The sequence below is a fragment of the Leucopleurus acutus genome, assembly GCF_964270905.1.
Source record: "Leucopleurus acutus genome assembly, chromosome: 2".
Classification (NCBI taxonomy): Eukaryota; Metazoa; Chordata; class Mammalia; order Artiodactyla; family Delphinidae; genus Leucopleurus; species Leucopleurus acutus.
In genome coordinates, this window is record NC_139143.1 from 186,337,673 (window position 1) to 186,363,383 (window position 25,711).

At 41.6% G+C, this 25,711-nt stretch overlaps 1 protein-coding gene across 1 annotated transcript in view; it reads right to left on the reverse strand.

The window, feature by feature from the left end:
• Nucleotides 1-2,159: 2,159 nt before the first annotated feature.
• The window catches only part of SLC25A33 (solute carrier family 25 member 33), a 30,479-nt gene continuing 6,927 nt past the window's right edge, over nt 2,160-25,711 (reverse strand). The window contains exons 2-7 of the mRNA XM_082865471.1: nt 23,236-23,415; nt 11,306-11,383; nt 9,045-9,145; nt 7,014-7,080; nt 3,822-4,102; nt 2,160-2,631 (exon numbers count right to left, since the gene is read on the reverse strand). Of these exons, the coding sequence (XP_082721597.1) occupies nt 2,429-2,631; nt 3,822-4,102; nt 7,014-7,080; nt 9,045-9,145; nt 11,306-11,383; nt 23,236-23,415 (910 nt within the window). The 3' untranslated portion in view covers nt 2,160-2,428. The remainder of the gene's footprint in view (nt 2,632-3,821; nt 4,103-7,013; nt 7,081-9,044; nt 9,146-11,305; nt 11,384-23,235; nt 23,416-25,711) is intronic.

A 25,711-nucleotide genomic window follows, 5' to 3' on the forward strand; every position in this document is an offset into this window, starting at 1 on the left:
GTCTGCAGAACGTCCCACTCAAAGGAAGGGCTCTGTGATCTATGTGGACAAAGAATGCACCCAACAGTTCTGTCCTGGGCATGGCTAGAAGCTCACCTTGACTGGGGTGGAATCGTAAGCCTTAAGTGAATTGAATGGAATGGTTTGCTGTACCTTAGCTTCAGAGTCAGATCATTGCGTAGGCTCGGATGCCCCTTCCACCTTACATTCATCTACTCAGCAAGCAGCACAGACCCATGATTGGTCCAGTTTACTACTTATCTCCGGCGAGCCAGGCAAGCCTCAGAGCCTCTCTCATTTGTAAAATGTGCATGATGGTAATACGTGCCTCACAAGTTTGTCAGAATTAATTTAAATGAGAAAGTAAGTAACACCTTGCACAGTGCATGGCACACATGGATAAGCAACGAGGGTTTAAAAAGTCTTATACGTATGACTACTGAAAAATGGTGAAATGTCAGTGACTAAGCTTGTGGAAAAGAGAGAAATCAATCATGGGATTTTTCCATTAACAGCTCAGTGATATATGCCACTTTAAAATCCAGTAAGCCCCTTTATAGAGGAAGCATCACTTTCTTCCTGCTTGTTCTCTTCCTACTTCTGGTACTCAACGTTTCTTTCATTTCAATGCCCTGGTGCAGAAGCAGAGAACTAAATTATACCAGCTTAATGTCAAACTTATTACCTCAAGAATGTATAAGTGAAAATTATTTCCAAATAATTCTCATACCCAACTAGTGAATATTAAGCAACCTAACTTTTGACCTTCATATTAGATAAAATCTTGAGGAAAAATTCAGGCTTTCGTATGAACATTAAAATAGGAAGGTGGTGCTAAGTGTCACTATTAACCAGTTAAAATGAGCTTCTGGAATAGAAATATCTTTGCTGTCACGCATTGTAGAATCACTGAAGTTTGACTAAAGTCATTTATTTTGACTTCCATTTAGTGTTGACAGTTGTAGCAAATTATGCTAGAGGGTTCAAAAACACCAACCAACCTCCTTTATGACCAAAGGTGAAGAGAATTAAACTCAATTGTATTTCAATTTGAAAATAACCTCTTCTCATTCCTACCAGAGTACCTGCCACTGAATCTGATGTGACAGTGCATCAGTGATTAGAATCAAGTATCTTTCTAGATATTCAGATTGAAAAATAACCTTAATGTACAGTATATGCAAATTCCAGTGGAAGAGTTCATGGGAAGACCATCTATCTTAACCTGCCTTCTGTCTTATTATCTTTCTGTCCTTTATTAAATTTCCTTTAAAAATGAGGGGGGGTTTAAAACTCTGGTGATTTCTCATTTCTAGGATTTTAACTTTTTAACCTTAAATTCTAGGGTATTTAAACAACACCAATGCCTCCTGTCAGAATAAAAGAGCACTCCCCTAGGGGTGGGCAGTCAACCGTGCTCCCTGCCCCTCTTCTCCAGTGGTGGAGCCCCGAGAACAGGGCTGCAGATGCGCCACGTTCCACACTTACAGCTGACTCGGGAGGCTGCCCTCTGACACTCTCACAAGGGACCTGGGCTTGACTAGGCTGAACTGGGGCAAGTACATCCAGGGCCAAGGTAATTGGTAAACCATTCTTTAAAACTCTTGCCTTTGGGCTTCCCTGGTGGCGCAGTGGTTGAGAGTCCGCCTGCCGATGCAGGGGACACGGGTTCGTGTCCCGGTCCGGGAGGATCCCACATGCCGTGGAGCGGCTGAGCCTGTGCTCCGCAACGGGAGAGGCCACGACAGTGAGAGGCCCGCGTAACGCAAAACAAACAAAATAAAACTCTTGCCTTTGGTTAAAACTGGGGATAGAGGATAACTTCTGGAAAAGGTTTATAGTTTAAAATATTTAGTGTCAGGAAGCTGTACTTATTTTTTTAAACTCAGCAGCCGGAGAGCTTAAATGATCAATCTGTGGGAGGTTTCTGGAGACTAGCTGGGGAGTCTGTCCTGGTCTGCCCTGTGTCATCAAGATGTGGCGCTTCCTACCGGTCTCGCAGTGCAGGATCTTAGTCAGACTAGAAAACAACTGTACCTTGACTTGATAGTTTTTCTCTGCGTTTCTAGGCTTATGCTTCACTGAAGTCCTTAGCTACAGTTTACCCTATGGGCGGACATAAAAGAGGACACAAAACAAATTTATACTTAAATACCATGATTTAATTTACTGGCTGCTTTATCCTGAATTCTCTTAAGTTAAAACAAAACAAAACAAAAACAACCGAAAGTTATAATTAACTGTTAACGTTAATGAAAATAAACCTTCCAGAAAGCATGAATCCAAAAGGAAATGTCCAACAGGTGACACAAGCCAGATATTCTACGGCCTTTCCTGTTTCGGTCTCAAACATTCTACACATCAATGGAAAAAAAAATTCTCTAGAGTTTCTCAGTTTTATTCTTCTAGACCACAATTTTATGGTCTGTTACTGAGCATGGTCTTCTAACAGGTACACAATTAACTCATAGGTAGACAACACAATGGCAGTATTTGGTATCTGCCGGATGAGCTGGGCAAAGAGTCCTCTATAAAAGGCCAGGTAGCCTTCTTCCCGGAAGACCAGCCGAGCAGTCTGGACAAAAGACTTGTACTTGGTGCCCTCCTCCCGGAGCCGTGTCCTTATGACTTCTGCAGAGAGAAACACACATTTCAGGCTACAGATGAACTGTACTTCCAAGCAACATGTGCAGAGAACGCGAAGCACACAGCTTTATAAACGTTAACGTACAGCTATGGCTCTTTGCCATCTCAGCTCTATTTGGTTGGGGTAGTCACAGAGAGACCATGAAAAGTTCTTTTCAGAACATTTTCTAACTCTGGGAATTGGTCAATTAGGGAATTGGTCAATTGTCCCAAGACTGATGTATACATACAAAAGTACCAAATAACTTCTAGGGGTTTAAAAAATAAGCTTAGTTTGAATGGGACTCAATTTTAAGATAGTTTACAGTTTTCTACTCTCAATGAAGTAAACACTGTCATTTCCCTGGAGGTGTATTTGTATCACGTATGGTGACATCTCCAACAAAACTTTCTTTCCATGTACTCCCCAACTTTCTCCTCCTACCAGGATCCTTCTCCACTCCGTCCAGCCTCCTCCTTTTTCATACCCTTGCCCACCTGGCCCTGCCTCACCCTGGCACCCACAGCATGACACCTGTGACTGCCTATCAAGCGGACTTCAGGGCACGTGACCCGGGAAGCATCCAACCCCCTCTCTGCAAGCCCGTGGGGCTGCCCGGTGCCCCAGCACATGACGGGGACTCAATGACCTGTGAGAAGTTGACCATGTGCATTTGTCACAGCTGACAGTGCAGCGGGTGTTTGAAAACAAAACTTGTTTTTCATGGCACAATAAAATAAGCTGTTTTTTTTTTTCTTTTAAAAGTAGTTCAGTAGAACATTAGGTCTATTATTAATTCCTTAAAAAGTAAACTTACCCAAAGTAGTTTTCCTCAGCACTCCATTCAAAATGGAAGCTGAAATTTTTTTTAAAGCTTGGCTCCTACATCATTTTTTTAAATTGAGGAATTTTAAATAAAATCCAGATTTTTGGCTTCTTTGGAAACATCAGAAGTTCCACAACCCAGGGCCCACATTCCACACAGCCGAGTTTTGGCCACAATCTGCCGCAGCCAAGTAAAGCGGAGCTCCCACTGCCCGTGTGAGCTGCATACGTGAGCTGAAGCCAGCCGAGCTGGGCTCAGCTACCCTGTCACCTGCAGGTGCTTGCACGTCCACCTGAGCTACGGAGGTCTGGATACACTGACACAAACTGATGGCTACTTTCCTGCTCCGGAAGGAAAAGCAAAACCTACCATGGGGGTAAGCGACACAGGAAGCACAGCCCTTGGAAAGAGCAGCAGCTGCCATAAGTCCAAAAAAGTTTGTGGAGTTTTTCTCAGTCCCATTTGTAGAAGAGGCTAAGGGGGCTTCTTTCAGATACTTCTTCAAATTTTCATAAATAGCAAAACAGATGATGGTTTCTGAAATTCCAGCGTACGAGGCAGTTAGTCCCCTGTAGAAACCACGAATGCCTTCCGTCTGGTAAACATAGCGAGCACACTGGAGCGTGTTCATCTGCTTGGAGCCTCTCACTCTGCACAAAGGAGACCAACGAGAGGCCGTTACGACACCACGCTCAGGAGCCTGCCTGCTGCACCGAGTCACAAAGATTAGCTAAAGAGAAATTGCATGGTGGGTGCCACAGTCTTCCCTGGTCTGTGGTTGGCTGAGCCCGGCCTGCTGTGAGGCCAGGCCCATCAGCCGGGACACCCGACAGGCCCACAGGATGGGACATGCACCTGTACTGGGTCACAGACTCGTGCTCAGGGTCTTCGATCTACTTTTGGAAAGAGCTATATGGAAGGTGTTCATCACAGAGGAAAATACGACTGCAACAGAATCAAAACAATCCCAACGTCTACACATGGGGACAGATACGTAAACCGTGGTACATATACTAGATTAAAACAGTTGTGAAGGCAGTCAGATGTGGGGAAGTGCTGGACAAAATTACACGTAAAGTATAATTGCGATTACTGTACACATACGCTTTAAGAAAATACTGAAGGAAAAACTCCCCAACATTCCGACAGGGTGGTGAGCGTGAGTATTCTTTCTTATCGTTCTAGTCTCCAAAGGGTGTATTTTGATTCCATTATTTCTACATTTGTAAAATTATAAACAGAATAGACTCTACAATAACTAAAAAGCCTTCGGCTTGGATGCTCCTACCCCACGACAGAAGTTTTCATAAACCGCCGGGATACAAACAGAATCCCAGGACTGGACAGTGTTCACACTGGGCGCACGTGGGAGGCCCCCTGTGGGGCAGCAGACCAGTGTCCTGGGCCCCCCAGCCCCACCCCCTACCTGGTGTGACCTTTGTGACACAAACGCCAAGCACCTCGCTCCCCTGCTTAACACCCTCTCGGACAGGGCTCCTTGACCATGGCACTATAGGTATTTGGGGCCAGGTAATTCTCCGCTGGGGGCGGGCCTATGCGTTGTAGAATATCTAGCAGCAGACCTGGCCTCCACCCACTAGATGCCACCTAAGTCGTGAGAGAGAAAGACATCTCCAGACATTGCCAAATATCCTCTAACGGAGGACAGACAGGCCCCCTGAACCACTGCTGCCTCAAAATAAAGCCGCGTCCAAATGCCCATCCCTCCCCAGGGCTTTTAAGGATGTGGCCCTCTCTTTTGGCTTCTCCCGTCTTATCTCCCTGCACCTCCCTCCTTCTCCAGCATATCTGCATGCAGGACACACCCCTTCTTTCTGCTGCTCGGAATGAACAATGCTTTCTTGCCTTCAGATTTTCTGCACAGCAGATTCCCTGCCTGAGGCACCTTCACACCTGCCGCTGCCCACCGGCTATCCTGTAGATGGGAGGGTGGATGCCACAAGAGCCCCTCCCTGGCTGCACGTCCTGCCCAGACTGCATTAAGGACCCTCCAGGGTCCTGGAGCACCTCAGGCCTCTTATCCCACCAGCCTAGAATTCTCTTTATTTTCTGTGAAGCTGTGAGCTTCTGGAAGGCAAGGCCCATGTCTTATTCCCTGCTGTTTCTGCTGTGACTAGTTGCACAGGAAGCATGCAACAAATACTCATTGTTGAGGGCTATGTTAACAGAGCCCACACAAACACGGCTTTCAAATGTCCTAAGCACAGGTCATTTCCAGCCAGATTTAAAAGAATGCGTATAAAGGAAGGCTCTCAGCTGACTCATGCATTTATCCGCTGCTAAACAGAAGTGACATTAGGACACTGTATGCACACCTGGAACTGGGAGCGATTGCCAAAGGTTTCCAGGAGAGGACACTGGTCTGCAGCTTGCAGGACAAGGTGTTCTTGAGGGACAAGAAGGGGAAACGGGATTCCTGGTGAGGGGACGGCAGATTCAGGGAGATGGAAGCATGAGAGCACATGACATTTTTAGAAAATCGCAAAGGACCTTGAATGTTAAGCTGAGGAGTGAGGATTTGACCCTGAGAGTAACTGACATTCATCGAAGGATTCTGAGCAAGCAATCTATTCAAAATGATTAGACCTGATGCATTTTAGAAGGTTCTTTCAGACAGAATGGATTAGGGGAAACACAGAATCAAAGACCAATTCAGAGGCTATGGGGGTCACTGAAGAGAAAAAACAAGCTAAGGCAGACCCCAGCTCCACTTCCAGGGGGCGCACTTGCTCGCTCTCTCCCCTGCTTTCTTTACTGGGTAGCTTAAGGTTAGACTGGACTAGCTGGAAGTTTCCGGCGCCCCACACAACGTTTCTAGGCAACCTAGTAACAGAAGGGCTCTTAGAATCCTATCACAAAGCATCGTTTACCGTCTTCACTAACTTGAAATTACAGTAGTTATGGGGCTGCTCTTTGATCTTGTTATTTAATGTGTTAAAGAATTATATTACTATATTGCAATTAAAAAAACCCACTGATAATTGTATTTCAATAATTGGTTTTCACTGCTTTTAAAAATATTGTTCTAAAAAGCACCTGCAGCCTTCACCAGAGACTGCCAAGAGAACCCACAGCACGAAAAAATCCCAAGAATCCCTGGCTAGTTTCAGCACAGGAATCTCGGATATCTGAGGGCCTTGGAGATTAGAATGCCCCTTCTGAGACCAGGGGCATTTGCTGTTCTGTCCTTCCTGGCATCTTCCCACTTGAAAGAGAGGCCACCTGGAGGAGAGCCCGCAGCACTCCAACTTGGGGGCGGTGGGGTCATCCAGGAGCAGAGACCCACCGACTACCCTGTAGATCAGGGGCCACAACTGAGCGAACTTCGACACCCCCTTGTGTGTTATTTCTGTTGGCCTTTGTCTCCCCACAAGGCTTGGCAGTATCAACCTCAAGACAAAAGGGGTTTCTACATATGCTTATATTCAGACAAAACAAGGATGGGGATGGCTAAGGACGATCTCACTCCACAGCTGGAACTGGTGGAAGAAAAAAGCCCTAAGAATTCTTATATTAAGGAAGGAACAATTAACAACTTACTTCCGTTCTAGCTGCATCCGGGTTTTAACCATCCATATAGGATTCATTAAGGAATTTGTGACAAAAGCTGGAAGAAAAAAAGAATAGAAAATGTTATCAGTGAACAGAGTCAATGCTTATTAAAGCTGTCTATTCCATGTGATAAACTTTGAAATCAGGCTTTCAATGGCTTAATAATAAAAACGGATGGTAGGAAGCAGTTATATTTCCATACTACAGATGGAAGCTATAGTCCCCTAAAATGTAACATCTACTGGTATGTAGGACCTAACATATATCTATTTTCTAGAGCCCTGTCTAGTCCATTCAGCCGCTAGGTGGTGCTGTTGATATTCCTGTTAGTGTGGTTCCATTGGTAAATATATACGAAACTATTCTAAAACTCAATTGAAAGGTTCAGGTTCAGAAATAAATTGTTTTAAAAAGTTGCTGATCTTATCCAAAAGGGTACCTGATATATAACTTAAAATAGAAGAAACTAAATCTCCATTTACCTGAATCCAAACTTCAACATTTTAATACCTGACCATTTTAGGAAATCAAAGTTTTAAGACTGATCTGCCTATAGTAACCATTTTTAAAGTAAGTCTTCTCCATCTTAATATTGTTAATCATTCCAGGCCAACCAAAAAAGCAGTATTGACCTGACACGCAGTGAGTCCTCTGGAATACCTCATCCCCTCCACAGCCTAAGTAGATTGATTAGATAATAGGACCCTAGATAGTGGTTTAAAAATCTCCCTCCACAGATGAACAACAAGGACCTACTGTACAGCACAGGGAACTATATTCAATATCTTATAATAAACCATAATGGAAAAGAAACTGAAAAAGAATATATATGTGTGTGTGTATATACATAAGAAACTAATCACTCTGCTGTACACCTGAAACAAAACTTTGTAAATCAACTATACTAGAATTATAAAAAAAACCCAAAAAACTGAATGTTACCAGGAAGGAGGAAAAAAAACAAAACAAAAAACAATAACAGCAACATTAGCTCCTTAAAACAGCAAATTAAAGACTTCATTAAAAAAAAAAAATCTCCCTCCAGGTCTGTTTTATTTACCAAGGTTCCTCTATGTTAATTTTGCAAAAGTTACAAAACTGGGGCACAGCCTTTCGCGTATGGCTAACTCCCTATCGGCCTTGGCAGTGAAGCCTGGCCTCCTCTGAACCCCACGCACTCCTCTCAGGCTCCGTATTCTGTAAAACACCTTTCTTGTTGTGAAGCAGCTCTGCTAATGTCATTTCCCATTTGGGGTCCAGAAATTACTATCCGTAACTACTCAGATGGATTGATTACTAATACTTTTATTTGGAGTAACAGGGACAAGACTGATATGTACAACTTGGAAGGTAGAAAGTTTTCATAAAATGCCAATTTAATTCTCTAAAACACCCTTCTATTTAAATAGACATAAAATTTACATCGAAAAAGACACAGTCTTCTCTCAGCAATCTACATGTCCATGTTTTTGCCAAGTATTTCCTGGGGAAAAAATCCTTTTGTGAATTTTCCATGGTAGGTGGAATGATTCCCTCAAAAAAGAACAGAAGCTACCTAATCTATCACTGATCCTACTGCAAGAATCCCGCTACAAGCCCTGAGCCCTCATCATAGAATCCAACTGTTAAGGACAGAAGTGCCAACTGTACTCAGGGTAGGCTAGACACCGTCGGGAGCCACAGAAAAAGCAGCTCGAACTTTAGAAAATAATGTAATAAAAAGGCATGAAAACACATTAATATTCCTTTAAAAGATACATCACACTAACCAGTAGCATGCATGAGAACATGTCAATTTTGAGGGAGAATAAAAAGCTTCAGGGTAAAAGGAAACGGAAGCAAGTTACAAACTGCTCTCAAACACTCATGTTTTATCACTTCTAACATAAAGCTTTAGGAAAATGATTTTAGATGCAAAAGAAGCAGAGACCTAATTTCTAAATCCTGGAGAAAGCTGTTTGGTACAACACATGCTTTAGGAAAGTGAGCAACTCATCTCCACTCACTACGGTAACATACCTGCAGAGCCAGCTGAGAAAATGTGCACAGTATTGCTATTAGGCACGAAAATGCCATTGAACTGCTCTTTGGCTTTGGAGTAGCATGCAAAGTACACAGCCCTGTTAGAACAAAGAGAGAATGCTATCAAGACATTGGTTCGACGCTATATAATATGTATGTCCTTCCACAACCCCTGAAAAATTTAGCAATATGGGAAAGAAGTTAACACGTAACCGAAAGCTTGACCTTATCTGTGCTAAAAACCAAAACTTGTTGCAGGCATCTTCAGGAAGCTCCTGATTGGCCCTCCAGAAAGTACTCAATGATGACAGGAGTGCCCAAAACAACTGAGGAAAATGAGGTTTTGGTAATATACATACAAAGTCCGTTTACAGTCTTCATCCTGGATGAATGCCAATCCTTTTAAGCACCAACATATACCACAACTGTTAAAATTTATAATACATTTCTAAAACATACCACACTTGTCCTGCCTTACACCAAAATGAGTATGTCAGATGTACTGTGAACTTTTTTCCTGATGACTCAGGATCACATAGGAACATGTACGGTGGCACACGTGTTTTCATCAAGTGCACCCTCCACTGATGTGCTCTCAGCCCCAAAAAGGGACTGCTGGGGGTGGCGGGTGCCCCACCTTGGCTCTCCGGTCTTCTCTGCCTCTGTCTGCTTCCCCGCTTCTGTCTCCTCTCCTGTTGGGGCTGGAGAGCAGAGCCTGGCTGTGATTTTCCCTGCTTCTTCACCAGCAATGTCGGGGAAAATGCTTTTTTTCAGCTGGCCCATGGATCAATTATAGAATGTATTTTTCAACTTAGGATCCTGACTACATATCATGAATGTGTTATAGAACAGTCTTTCGTTTTTTTCTAGGTCCCAACTGTTCTAAATGGGTGTGGTGGCCAGGACTCTATATCAGATTGACAGGTGTTACCAAATTAGCACTGTCCACAAGTAGATCTGACTCCATTTTAAAAATTTACTACATATATGCAGTATGTTTGCCTTCTCTTAACAATGCATACCTCATATAACCTCTATATTTTCAATAGATTATACACATAAGCTACAGAATTCCAAAGGAACAAAAGGATTTAATAAGAATCTGCATTTTTTTATTGGCGTATAATTGCTTTACAATGTTATGTTAGTTTCTGCTGTACAATGAAGTAAATCAGCTATATGTATACCTATATCCCCTCCCTCTTGGACTTCTGCATTTTTACAACATCCTCAGGAGATCTGCGTATAAACTGGAGCACTGATATGCAAGTATTCTAGAAGCTTTTAGTCTTAACTTTGTATAAAACAAAATTCTCATTTTTGTTATAAAGATGAATTTTGCTTAAAGTCTATTCAAGTACTATGTGGATTCACATAAGTGACCCTTGTCACTGTGCTCCCCCTCCCAGGAGGTAATTTCTAGAAGCAGTTTCTTACCTACTTTTCACAGATAAGCTGCTATGCACACACACACACACACACACACACACACACACACACACACACACACGCAGAGACATTCACTTTCATATCCACACACGCCTATCCTCTGTATCAGCACTGTCGAAAAGAACTTTCTGCAGAGATGGAAATGTTCTATACCTATGTTCTCCAATGCACGAGCCACTAGCTACATATGAATGCTAAGTAACTTGAAATGTGGCTGGTGAGACCAAGGAACTGAATTTTTAATTTTAATTGATTTAAGTAGCCCCACATGACCAGGGGCTACTGCACTGGGACAATGCAGCTTGATATATTCAAATAAGCTTTAAAGAGAATTAAACCTTGTAACACAAATAAGAATGTTTTAAATAAAGTAAGCTTGGAAGCCTTTAAAATTGCTTTAGATCAGTGCTTCCAAGTGCATATGAATCACCTGTGGGTTTTGGCAGAATGCAAATTCTGATGCAGGTCTGGGGTGTGGTCTGAGATCGTGCAGTTTTAACAAGCTCCTAGGTGATGCCAACGCTGCTGACCACACGCCATCCTTAGAGTAGCAAACACTCAGAGAAGACACCACGTGACGGGAGCAGAATAATTCTCCACTTAAGAATACAATAACTAAGAATCTCTTTCTCACGCACACACTGAAAGACATGCCAACAGTTATCACTACTTCTATATGTCAGATGCACTTTGGCAAATCCCCCACAGAAAAAGAAACTAGACATCTAGCGGTATTGCCCCTCCAGTAAGAAAGGACTCAGGGTATTAGATACTGTATGCAGTGAGCTAGCTGAAGGATTAATGCTTACCTTGATGGTGCAACTCCAACCAAATTTGGACCCAAGCCTCTAAAAAGTGACTTTGGTCCTTCCTTCTCCAAGATCGACCTGAATAACGAGAAAAGATGTATCTTTAAAAACCTTAGGCAAGGCCTGTGCAAAATGATAAGGGTTCAGCCTTCACATTAGCTCCCTGAATAAAGAACAGAATGTTTACAAAACCCCAGGGTCTTATCTGATTATATTACAATACAAAATCAGAAGACTGATGAATACTGCTTTCATTACTACAGTGAAAAAACATGCTTCAAAATCTCCCTTGTTCAGGCAGGAGCAAGGTGTTCAGGGTTTGCACTACCCACCGACATCCCAGGAAGGCAGAGAGCAGCAAAGGGTCTGATACAGGAAATGATGTCCTTGTTACGACAAGATTCACTGAGAAACAGGTTGAGAAATTTCTTCGGATGGTATTTCTTTTGGATTTATTCCTTATTTCTAACCTATCTTCTAGATCTTTACCCATTACAGGAGAGCCCTAAACAGGGAAATGAGGAACAGAAGAATCCAGTAACTTTCATGGGACGATGACTGCTCTTTAAAGCTAACGCTGAGTATCTCAGGTTCAAAGAGAATACTGTGCCTGCTCTTTCTTTAAAAACTTGTTTACTGTGGTACATAAATTTTTTACCATTTTCCATTTTTAAGTGTATAGTTCAGTGGCAATAAGCACATTCACACTGTTGTACAACCATCCCAGCATCCATCTCCAGAACTTTTTCATCTTCTCAAACAGATTCCAGAGATGGCCTCATCCACCAGAGGGCAGACAGCAGAAGCAAGGACTACAATTCTGCAGCCTGTGGAACAAAAACCACATTCAGAGAAAGACAGACAAGATGAAAAGGCAGAGGGCTATGTACCAGATGAAGGAACAAGATAAAACCCCAGATAAACAACTAAACGAAGTGGAGATAGGCAACCTTCCAGAAAAAGAATTCAGAATAATGATAGTGAAGATGATCCAGGACCTCGGAAAAAGAATGGAGGCAAAGATCGAGAAGATGCAAGAAATGTTTAACAGAGACCTAAAAGAATTAAAGAACAAACAAACAGAGATGAACAATACAATAACTGAAAAGAAAAATACACCAGAAGGAATCAATAGCAGAATAACTGAGGCAGAAGAACGGATAAGTGACCTGGAAGACAGAATGGTGGAACTCACTGCTGCAGAACACAATAAAGAAAAAAGAATGAAAAGAAATAAAGACAGCCTAAGAGACCTCTGGGACAACATTAAACACACCAACACTCACATTATAGGGGTCCCAGAAGGAGAAGAGAGAGAGAAAGAACCGGAGAAAATATTTGAAGAGGTTATAGAGGAAAACTTCCCTAACATGGGCAAGGAAATAGCCACCCAAGTCCAGGAAGCGCCGAGAGTCCTATACAGGAGAAACCCAAGGAGAAACACGCTGAGACACATAGTAATCAAACTGGCAAAAATTAAAGAAAAATTATTGAAAGCAGCAAGGGAAAAACGCCAAATAACATACAAGGGAACTCCCGTAAGGTTAACAGCTGATTTCTCAGCAGAAACTCTACAAGCCAGATGGGAGTGGCATGACATATTTACAGTGATGAAAGGGAAGAACCTACCTACAACCAAGATTACTCTACCCGGCAAGGATCTCATACAGATTTGATGGAGAAATCAAAAGCTTTACAGACAAGTAAAAGCTAAGAGAATCCAGCACCACCAAACCAGCTCTACAACAAATACTAAAGGAACTTCTCTAAGTGGGAAACACAAGAGAAGAAAAGGACCTACAAAAACAAACCCAAAACAATTAAGAAAATGGTAATAGGAACATACATATCGATAATTACCTTAAACGTGAATGGATTAAATGCTCCAACCAAAAGACACAGGCTTGCTGAACGGATACAAAAACAAGACCCATATATATACTGTCTACAAGAGACCCACTTCAGACCTAGGGACACATACAGACTGAAGGTGAGGGGATGGAAAAAGATATTCCACACAAATGGAAATCAAAAGAAAGCTGGAATAGCAATACTCATATCAGATAAAATAGACTTTAAAATAAAGAATGTTACGAGAGACAAGGATGCCTACATAATGATCAAGGGGTCAATCCAAGAAGAAGATATAACAGTTATAAATGTATATGCACCCAACATAGGAGCACCTCAATACATAAGGCAACTGTTAACAGCTATAAAAGAGGAAATCAACAGTAACACAATAATAGTGGGGGACTTTAACACCTCACTTACACCAACGGACAGATCACCCAAACAGAAAATAAATAAGGAAACAAAAGCTTTCAATGACACAACAGACCAGATAGATTTAATTGATATTTATAGGACATTCCATCCAAAAACAGCAGATTACACTTTCTTCTCAAGTGCGCACAGAACATTCTCCAGGATAGATCACATCTTGGGTCACAAATCAAGCCTCAGTAAATTTAAGAAAATTGAAATCACATCAAGCATCTTTTCTGACCACAGTGCTATGAGATTAGAAATCAATTACAGGGGAAAAAGTGTAAAAAACACAAACACATGGAGGCTAAACAATATGTTACTAAATAACCGAGATCACTGAAGAAATCAAAGAGGAAATCAAAAAATACCTAGAGACAAATGACAATGAAAACACAACAATCCAAAACCTATGGGATGCAGCTTTAAAAGCAGTTCTAAGAGGGAAGTTTATAGCAATGCAATCCTACCTCAAGAAACAACAAACATCTCAAATAAACAATCTAACCTTACACCTAAAGGAACTAGAGAAAGAACAAAACCCAAAGTTAGCAGAAGGAAAGAAATCATAAAGATCAGAGCAGAAATAAATGAAATAGAAACAAAGAAAACAATAGCAAAGATCAATAAAACTAAAAGCTGGTTCTGAGAAGATAAACAAAATTGATAAACCATTAGCCAGACTCATCAAGAAAAAGAGGGAGAGGACTCAAATCAATAAAATTAGAAATGAAAAAGAAGAAGTTACAACATACACCACAGAAATACAAAGCATCCTAAGAGACTACTACAAGCAACTCTATGCCAATAAAATGGACAACCTGGAAGAAATGGACAAATTCTTAGAAAGGTATAACCTTCCAAGACTGAACCAGGAAGAAATAGAAAGTATGAACAGACCAATCACAAGTAATGAAATTGAACCTGTGATTAAAAATCTTCCAACAAAAGTCCAGGACCAGATGGCTTCACAGGTAAATTCTATCAAACATTTAGAGAAGAGCTAACACCGATCCTTCTCAAACTCTTCCAAAAAATTGCAGAGGAAGGAACACTCCCAAACTCATTCTATGAGGCCACCATCACCCTGATACCAAAACCAGACAAAGATACTACAAAATAGAAAATTACAGACCAAAATCACTGATGAATATAGATGCAAAAATCCTCAACAAAATACGAGCAAACAGAATCCAACAACACATTAAAAGGATCATACACCATGATCAAGTGGGACTTATCCCAGGGATGCAAGGATTCAATATATGCAAATCAATCAATGTGAGATACCATATTAACAAACTGAAGAAAAACCATATGATCATCTCAATAGATGCAGAAAAAGCTTTTGACAAAATTCAACACCCATTTATGATAAAAGCTCTCCAGAAAGTGGGCATAGAGGAAACCTACCTCAACATAATAAAGGCCATATTTGACAAGCCCACAGCAAACATCATTCTCAATGGTGAAAAGCTGAAAGCATTTCCTCTAAGATCAGGAACAAGACAAGGATGTCCACTCTCACCACTATTATCCAACATAGTTTTGGAAGTCCTAGCCACGGCAATCAGAGAAGAAAAAGGAATACAAATTAGAAAAGAAGAAGTAAAGCTGTCACTGTTTGCAGATGACATGACACTAAACATAGAGAATCCTAAAGATGCCACCCGAAAACTACTAGAGCTAATCAATGAACTTGGTAAAGTTGCAGGATAGAAAATTAATGCACAGAAATCTCTTGCATTCCTATACACTAATGATGAAAAATCTGAAGGAGAAATTAAGGAAACACTCCCATTTACCACTGCAACAAAAAGAATAAAATACCTAGGAATAAACCTACCTAGGGAGACAAAATACCTGTATGCAGAAAACTATAAGACACTGATGAAAGAAATTAAAGATGATACCAACAGATGGAGAGATATACCATGTTCTTGGATTGGAAGAATCAATATTGTGAAAATGACTATACTACCCAAAGCAGTCTACAGATTCAGTGCAATCCCTGTCAAATTACCAATGGCATTTTTTACAGAACTAGAACAAAAAATCTTAAAATTTGTATGGAGACACGAAAGACCCCAAATAGCCAAAGCGGTCTTGAGGGAAAAAAATGGACCTGGAGGAATCAGACTCCCTGACCTCAGACTATACTACAAAGCTACAGTAATCAAGACAATATGGTACTGGCACAAAAACAGAAATATAGATCAATGGAACAGGATAGAAAGCCCAGAGATAAACCCATGCACCTGTGGTCAACTAATCTATCAAAGAAGGCAAGGATATACAATGGAGAAAAGACAGTCTCTTCAATAAGTGGTGCTGGGAAAACTGGACAGCCACATGTAAAAGAATGAAACTAGAACACTCCCTAACACCATACACAAAAATAAACTCAAAATGGATTAGAGACCTAAACGTAAGACTGGACACTATAAAACTCTTAGAAGAAAACAGGAAGAACAGTCTTTGACATAAATCACAGCAAGATCTTTTTTGATCCACCTCCCAGAGTAATGGAAATAAAAACAAAAAAAAAAACAAATGGGTCCTAAAGAAACATAAGTTTTTGCATAGCAAAGGAAACTACAAACAAGATGAAAGGACAATCCTCAGAATGGGAGAAAATATTTGCAAATTACAGACAAAGGATTAATCTCCAAAATATATAAACAGCTCATGCAGCTCAATATTAAAAAAACAAACAACCCAATCAAAAAATGGGCAGAAGACCTAAACAGACCTTTCTCCAAAGACGACGTACAGATGGCCAAGAAGCACATGAAAAGCTGCTCAACATCACTAATTATTAGAGAAATGCAAATCAAAACTACAATGAGGTATCACCTCATACCAGTTAGAATGGGCATCATCAGAAAATCTACAAACAAATGCTGGAGAGGGTGTGGAGAAAAGGGAACCCTCTTTCACTGTTGGTGGGAATGTAAATTGATACAGCCATTATGGAGAACAGTATGGAGGTTCCTTAAAAAACTAAAAATAAAATTACCATATGACCCAGCAATCCCATTACTGGGCATATACCCAGAGAAAACCATAATTGAAAAACACACATGCACCCCAGTGTTCACTGCAGCACTATTTACAATAGCCAGGACATGGAAGCAACCTAAGTGTCCATCGACAGATGAATGGATAAAGATGTGGCACATACATACAATGGAATATTACTCAGCCATAAAAAGGAATGAAATTGGGTCATCTGTAGAGACATGGATGGATCTAGAGACTGTCATACAGAGTGAAGTAAGTCAGAAAGAGAAAAACCAATATCGTATATTAACGCATATATGTGGAACTTAGAAAAATGGTACAGATGAACTGGTTTGCAGGGCAGAAATTGAGACATAGATGTAGAGAACAAACGTATAGACACCAAGGGAGGAAAGTGGCGGGGGTGTGATGAATTGGGAGATTAGGATTGAGATGTATACACTAATATGTATAAAATGGATAACTAATAAGAACCTGCTGTATTAAAAAAATAAAATAAAATTCAAACAGATTCCATACCCAGTAAACACTAACTCTCCATCCCCCCACCCCAGCCCTGGCAACCACCCTTCTATTTTCTGTCTCTATGAATTTGACTGCTCTAGGGATCTCATACAAGTAGAATCCTACAGTATCTGTCCTTTTCTGACTGGCTTCTTTCACTCAGCACAGTGTCATTAAGGTTCATCTATGTTATAGCATGTGTCAGAATTTCCTTCTTTTTAAGGCTAAATTATAAGTCCATTATATGGATGCCCCACATGTTGCTCACCCTTGGGCTGCTTCTGCCTTTTGGCTACTATGAACGTGAGTGTCCAAGTATCTGTTCAGGTCCTGGGGCAACTAAGCCCATGCGCCACAACTACTGAGCTGGCGCGCCTCAACTAGAGAGCCTGCATGACACAAACTACAGAGCCCACATGCTCTGGAACCTGCGTGCCACAACTAGACAAGAGAAAACCCTCAAGCCACAACTAGAGAGAAGCCCGCACACTACAACAAACATCTGGCGTGCCACAATTGAGACCCGACACAGCCAAAAAAAAAAAATAATAATAATAAATAAATCTTAAAAAAAAAAAGTAGGTTAAGTGAAAGGAGCTGGACACAAAAGGCCATATGCTGTATGATTTCATTTAGATGAAATATCCATGAGACAAATCTATATAGACAGAAGGAAGATTAGCAGTTGGTTGTCTAGGGCTGGGGTCCTAGGGATGGGGAGTGACTGCAAACAGGTTAGGGGACTCTTATAGTGGGGATGAAAACGTTCTAGAATTGTTGTGATGGGTGCACAAAACTCTGAACATACTACAATAGGAGAACTGTGTGCTCTAAGTGGGCACATTGTATGGCATGTAGATTACATCTTAATAAAGCAGTTAAACAAACAAAAAAACCCCAGAAAGCCTCACTGAAAAAGTTCTTGAAAACAGAAGACATATTTGTAGGAACAGAGTTTTAAAACAAAATTTAACCCTTGTGCTAAATCAATCGCTTAACAATAGATAAATGATAAAACTGGAATATAGACTGTAGTTAAAAAGCAGTACATCAGTATTAAATTTCCTGAATTTGAAAACTGTACTGTGGTTTTAAGAGAATATCCTTTTTGTAGGAAATAAATGCTAAAGAATTAAGGGTAAAGGGACATAATGCAATGTAACCTATTTTCAAATGGTTCAGAAAATAAAACCTGTATGTATATAGAGCAAAAACAAATAAGCAAATGTGGCAAAATGTTAAAGACAAGTGGCCTGAGGTAGAGTATATGAGCAAGTTATTTGTACTGTTCCTGTAACTTTTCTGTAAGTTAGAAATAATTTAAAAAAAAAAGTTCTTAAAAAAAAGCTATAGGTCATAGGTTATAAAAATACTGAACTCATGTTTGTAGCCCACAAAGCCATGAAACAAGGGTTGGGGTAAAGACAATTCGTGGGTTTCTGTAAACCTAACACTCCAAATGAAGGACACGGAGTTTCAGTGCATTTTCACACTGGCCAAAACCAAGCCATTTGGTCCTTAATACAGGCATCAGAGTTTAGTGTTTTCAACTTTAAATACTTTACTGTTACTCTTTCTCAAAACAGGACTGGGCTTTTAAAAAGCCAGGCTCTCTCAACCAAAACTTCTCTCAAATAACACCCTGAAGTGACCTACACCTTATAGTATAGCACGTAAAAGATTTCAAACGGTCAATACATTCAACATTTTTTAAAGTTCAGACTCCATCTTTGGTCCCCACGAATGTTCACCGTGCAGCCGGCCCAGGGGTCACCTACACACAATTAAGGGAATCTCTGGCTCCAGGGAGCTGGGAGCCGCTCATCTATAATGCAGTAGGGAACGCATGTCCTCAAGTGACTCAGGCCTTTTAAGAACTGCAGAAAGGCTGTCTCCATAGTTACGCATATTAACAGTGGGCAAAAAGTCAAATCTGTTACATAATTCAAACTGCTAACCTAGCTGGATGTTTACAAAACTTTTCTGGAACAATCAAGTGCCTACTATAAATGGTACTCCTCAGCTTGTTAGGACTCAGACTAATTTTCCCACAGTCATAGAAACTTTCATTTAGGAAAGAAATGCAGAAAGAAATTAGAGTCTCGTTTGGAGCGTTTCATTCTCTTCACTATTTTAGATCATACTATGCATACCACAGACCAATCCAGGACAAAGCTCTCATCTGAACCCATCAGTGTTTAAAAGAGAAACGGGGCTTCCCTGGTGGTGCAGTGGTTGAGAGTCCGCCTGCCGATGCAGGGGGCGCGGGTTCGTGCCCCGGTCTGGGAGGATCCCGCGTGCCGCGGAGCGGCTGGGCCCATGAGCCGTGGCCGCTGAGCCTGCGCATCCGGAGCCTGTGCTCCGCGGCTGGAGAGGTCACTGCAGTGAGAGGCCCGCGTACCGCAAAAAAAAAAAAGAGAAACGACCTCACTAACATATTACTTTTCAAAGAGGTACTTCAAAAAACAAAAATAAAGTAACCTGAAGTAGTTTAAAGAACAGGAGTTCTGATTAGGAAAAAAAAAAGACTAAGTCCTAAGACATTTTAAGGCAGATGCCTGAATAAAAGGATTATTAATTACCCCTTGGTAAATTTAATATTGAGAGCCTAATTGTTTTAACATCTGCCTTTTTTCTTTTTAAGTAACTATATTCAAAACATAAAGGTAATTGATGCTCCATTGGAGAATATTTTTTCTCTGATAGGTTAACCTAACACGAGACACAAGCAAACACTGATTTGTACTTTGAAAAATAAACTTCCTGTACACAAATTCTGTTGTCTGCTAAGTCTTTAAATGCAGTACTTCTTGGGCTTCCCTGGTGGCACAGTGGTTAAGAATCCGCCTGCCAATGCAGGGGACACGGATTTGAGCCTTGGTCCGGGAAGATCCCACATGCCGCAGAGCAATTAAGCTCGTGCGCCACAACTACTGAACCTGCACTCTAGAGCCCGTGAGCTACAACTACTGAGCCCGCGTGCCACAACTACTGAAGCCCATGTGCCTAGAGCCCGTGCTCCGCAACAAGGGAAGCCCGCACAGCACAACGAAGAGTAGCCCCTGCTTGCCGCAACGGGAGAAAGCCTGCATGCAGCAACCAAGACCCAACGCAGCCAAAAATAAAAATAAATTAAATAAATAAATAAAAAGAAGTAAAAAAAAAAAAAAAAGATAAATGCAGTGCTTCTTGGAAGAGTAAGACTAATAATAAGCAGCTTACTTTTAAATGAATAATCATCTGATAAACCCAATGGCTTCTAAAACTGTGAACAGACAACCTTGATGGGCTTTGTGGCATAGAGAAAAGGCCTGGATCTCTGTCCTGGTTTACTATTTCCTGGATAAGGAGCTGGCTCTGCCCTAGCCTAGGGGTGATAAGGGGAAGAATCAGAAAGCAGTCCAACGAGCCAGATGAGCCAGGAGGGTGGTGGTAAAGTGAAAAGCAGTCACCTTCCATTAAAGCATCCTAAAAGATATGCTGCTTATGCTGGTACACTGTCTGATGTAAGTACTGGGTAACAGACTGCTTTCAGAACTGATTAACAGGAAATGACATACATCTGCCCCGAAGAGCAAGTGTGCTTTCTCCAGATGAGAATTATGTAGTATGAGAGTCCCCTTTTTGCCTTGGCTACCAAGAAACTCAGTTATAATTCTTACGTTTCAAAAGTACAGAAAGTGTGTATTATGATAGCAGCTAATATTTATTATTTACACAGTGGGGGGAGGACTGTGTGTTAAGCTCTTTATATTCAGTATCTTACTGATGCGCCATGTTCTGTTTGTCCTGAATTCTTGCTGTGTGACAGGCGGCATTCTCAGTGCTCGGGGGTACCTCGGGGGTCAAAACAAACCGAAGTCCCTGCCTCTGAGGTACTTCCGTTCTGGTGGGGGCAGGGAGAGAAAAGAAACAATATAAATAAGTAAACTACACTGTGTGTTGGATAGAGGTGAGTGCTGTGGATAGAAATAAAGCAGGAAGGAGGCACAGGGCGTGATGGAAGGGCTCAGTTTTCAACAGCATGGTCACTGCAAGGCCTTCCCGCAAAGGTGACAACTGAGGGCCAGCCATGCAGATAATGTCCAGTAGAAAGGCCCTGATGTGGAATGTTCCAGAGTTCCCAGTCTTTTAAAGGGACAGGAGGAAGCTGATGTAGCCGAAAGGTTCGGGAGGGGAAATACGAGGAGGTGAAGTCAGGGAAGTAATGGGAGGGGTGGGTGACAGGGGTGCTGAGACCGGCAGGCCCCGGAGGTAGCTTTGGCTTTTACTGGGGGGTGGGGCATGGGCCTTGGAGGCATCTGGGCAGAAGTTTCTCCGCTGCTCCTGAGGATGGAGCAGGGGGCAAGGTCTCTCACCAGACCACTTAGGAAAATGGGTTGTCTTGCGTGCGGTGTGGGCACTGTTCATGTGTTTTAAAAGATGGAGAGGTTCTTCTTCCCCTTTGGTTTACATTTTAGTAAACAATTGTCCTAATTGGGGAAAAACATACATGGAGAGAGATTTATTGGAGATAGAGAGACAGAGGTACTGGGGGCGCAGAACACGCATCCTGAAACACTTGAACTAGAGAAGCAGTCCTATTTACCTTATGGGCTTGGCCCCGGTGACACCCTCAACTTCCGGGCAAGAGTTTCCCAGTTACAGTAAGTAGATGAATCCACTAGTCATGCGTTGTTGGCAAGCATGTAAGAGGAAGTTCACCTTGGATGTTAGCAGAATTGGCAAATTACTTGTTTCACTAGGTCCAAAGCATCTTAAGTTCCTCAGAAGAAAGGCGTCATTTGAGACACTGCTAGTGACTACACTTATAAAAAGGCGAACTGAGATGGGGTGTCTTCAGAGCCATGTTTTTGGAGGAAACGGGCTTGTCTCTCTCCTTACTGAGAGCAAAAGTGTGCCTCCCGTCTCTGTGCTTCCGCCTTCCCTGTGCCTGCCCCTAACTTTCTGCCTTTTGTGCCTCCCCAACATTTCTCAGCGTTCAATTAAAAAAAAAAAAAAAAAAAAAAAGATTCTCCTCGAGTCTTGGGTAGCAGCCGCCTCTTTCCCAAGTTGGGTTTCTGACTCTCCCACTTGGGACCTTGCCCTCGGCAGCTGGCCCTGCCGCCCAGTCTTGCCCGAGCTTGGACGCACCCTCGTACGTGTGTTTGGCATGGGTGCCTGAGTGACTCAGAAGTCGGCTTTACAAACAAAACGTACCTAAAAATAAATTAAGTGCTTTCCAATCCATTCTGCCTTATCTAAAATGTGACAGAACTCTGCCCAAAGTGCAAAGCGTTGTGGTTATTACGACAGAGCACTTCCACTGTACTGCATCTTTTTCTAACACTTTCCCAATTAAACATGCACACTCATACACAGCTGTGTCTCTCCTGAACCCATGCTCTCCCAATGATCAGTGCTAGAGTTCTGAATATCAGTGTAGTCAAATTCAACTATCATTTACTGAACATCTCTTTTAAAGCACAAGGCCCCAAGCTAAAACGCAGACACTGCCAAGCGCTCTTCTGAGTTACTGATTTTGCCTTACACATAGAGACTGATGAGCCAAATTTGACCTAAGAATATTTAGCTACTTTGTAAACAAATGAGATATTTTAATGCAGTAAAAATAATAAATTAGGCAGATAGCCTAGGTATGAAACAAAAATTTTAAAGACCATTTTACTAAATATATACTTCAGCTTTTCTATAAATGTAAAATTATTTCCAAATAAAAAGTAAAAAATTGCAACATTTTATTTCCATATTACTTCCTCTTAAAATATTCACAACCCTCCTCTTGTGTAATCTAAAAAATTTTAATTTCACCACCACCTCAGAGCTTCTCGCTAGCCCTCAGAAGATTTGGGGCAAGAGCAACACTTTGATGCAACAGTTTAAACATGGATGTTGGGTTTGTTTTGCTAGGTTTACTTTAACTGTCCTTGGACGTTGATCACGTGCACACAGGGAGCCCTCAGGCCAAGAGAGCAAGGTCAAAGTTCAAAGGTATTGGTACAGAAACCTAATTCTTAAATTTGGACAAAGCCTGTACAAACAGAACATTCCATCCGATGGGCCTGATAAACATTCTGCATTGACAGTGGGGGCGGGGGGCTGGGGGTAGGAGTTGGAACCGCCACTGAACTTACTTCAGAACCTGTAAGAGTCCAGGCGTCACTGACGTTGGTCTCACCATCCCAGCTCCGCTGATGGTCCCCAGATGAACCTGAGGATAATAGACTGTCCGAAGAGCTAATCTTGAAGACTGCAACCTCGTCTTAATGACTTCTAGTGGACAAGTGAAAATAGCACCAACCGTGCCTCCACACCTGTAAGAGAAGAAATCACAACAGGATCAGAAAAGCTATACTGTTCTGTACACAGATGAAATGGGAAACTGAACTTTTCTCTGTTAAAAAAAAAAAAGGTACCTATGTTCATCTCATAATTAGAGCATACCAAGAGTTTAAAAAAAAATTAGTCGAAATCCCAGCAGCTTAAAAAGATAACCACTGTTAGTTAACACGGTAGTACATCTTTTAGGGCTTTTCATTAGTGGTTTTTCAATCTCACATATTTTTCTTCTTATCTAGATATCGTGAATGTCTTTCCACGTCAATAGACACCTACGCCACCATTTGTAATGACTGCATACTATTCCTCTCTATCAGTGTAAAATATTTTAACCTATTTCCTACTGTTAGACATTCATGTCATTTCCAATTTCACTCTCATGTTGCAATGAATATTCTAGAGAATGCATCTTTTCACAGTGAAACAAAATAGTTATTCAGGTAATGCTACTATTTTGAAAATCAGTGTTTATTACAACCCAGATTTTCATTAAAATCTGATTAATCTGGACTCCGTTGAAAATCAAACTAAAGCTTACTTTTTAATCATTAAGTCCTTATGTTTCCCTCAGTCAGAACTAATCAATTCATCCTCTGAGATTTCATTAGATGCACTGTCTCTGTGGGTCAGCGTTCCCCAAACTACCCTTTACAATTTGTTCATATTGAAATATTACCTGAACTTAAAATTTAAATATTTTTCACCTATTTATCCTAGAATACCTACTTTCATCTTTTCTTAAACAATAATATCCACGAAACTGCACATCTGATGGGCTGGTTCTAGGTAACAATGTCCTGTACCATCTAAAGCCACCCCCATACCACCAGCGACACAGGTTCTACTCTTTGGAAAACACTGAAGATCAGGACCTGCGTTGTATTCATCTTTGTATCCCTAGCATTAAAATGCACAGGTTCGGGACTCCTCTAGTGGTTAAGATTCCGCACTCCCGATGCAGGGGGCCTGGGTTCGATCCCTGGCCAGGGAACTAGATCCCACATGCATGCCACAACTAAGAGTTTGCGTGCCACAACTAAGAAGCCCGCGTACCGCAACTAAAGAGCCCACCTGCCACAACTAACACCCAAGTGCAACCAAATAAATATTTTAAAAAAAGAGCCATGTGCTTGAAAAACAGTATAACATTTTAAACAATGGAAAACTTACAAGCTCCAGAGTAAGATAAAGAAATATCTGAAGTCAATAACCTGACTTCATGTCGCTGAAAAAAAATAAAAGTAAAAAAATAAACAGAGCTTTGGGTAAATTCTTTCAACAGAAAGTCGGAAAGTTCCAATACGACACGGGTCAACCACCTTTGGTTTGTCCCCAGGTCAGCAGTGCTCCTTACCTCGGCCAACTGTCATCCACACCAACGCCACCGATCAGAGGATGGCCTGCCGGACGGTGCCCGCTAACAAAGCGAACGCCCAGCGATAGCGAGCCAGGCACCTCCTGGGGATGGTGGGCCACACTCACTCCACAACCACCGTTCTACACATTACACCGTGCCCAGGGCAGGGGTGGGGTGGTGAAAAGGTCCTGGCCTCCTTCAGGGCAAGCTGAGGCTCTCCAGGTGCCTCTCCCACAAGAGGGATGAGGCAGCCTCACAGCATCGCGGGGAACAACTAAGAACTGGGAAAGCACTGCCAGCTGTAAACTCAGTAGCTAAGCCCGTCCTCATCTACCAGGAAAAAAAATCTTAGATGAAAAATACCCAAAGGACTTTTGTTTTTTTTCTTGGCTGCACAGCTGGGCATGCAGGTTGGCATGCGGGATCTTAGTTCCCTGACCAGGGATCGAACCCATGCCCCCTGCAGTGGGAGTGAGGAGTCTAAACCACTGGACTGCCAGGGAAGTCCCCCCAAAGGATATTTTAAATCATTAAGCTGTGTTGGATACAAATTCACGAAAATACTCTTAATTAGAAGACAAGTTCTGACATTAAACTAAATTGTCCAAAGAAGATTCTTCCTGAAATTTAAGACATTTCACAGCAGAATTTTAAACGTTAATCTTTCAGTTCAACTGCTTTTTCTTTCTTCACGAACCACATGTACTGGACATTCATCAGTCTGAGGAGATAACATCATATGAATCAAAACACTGCCTTCTCTAGATTGGCTTTCCAAATTTTCTAGAGATATTTAGTGAAGTTGAGCCCAAAGCACTTCAGAGTACAACAAATTATATTCTTTGTAGGAAAAAAACGTCCTGTCAATTCTCAATTCTTCAATGCAAAGACCTTCAATATTAGCCCGGCCCCTC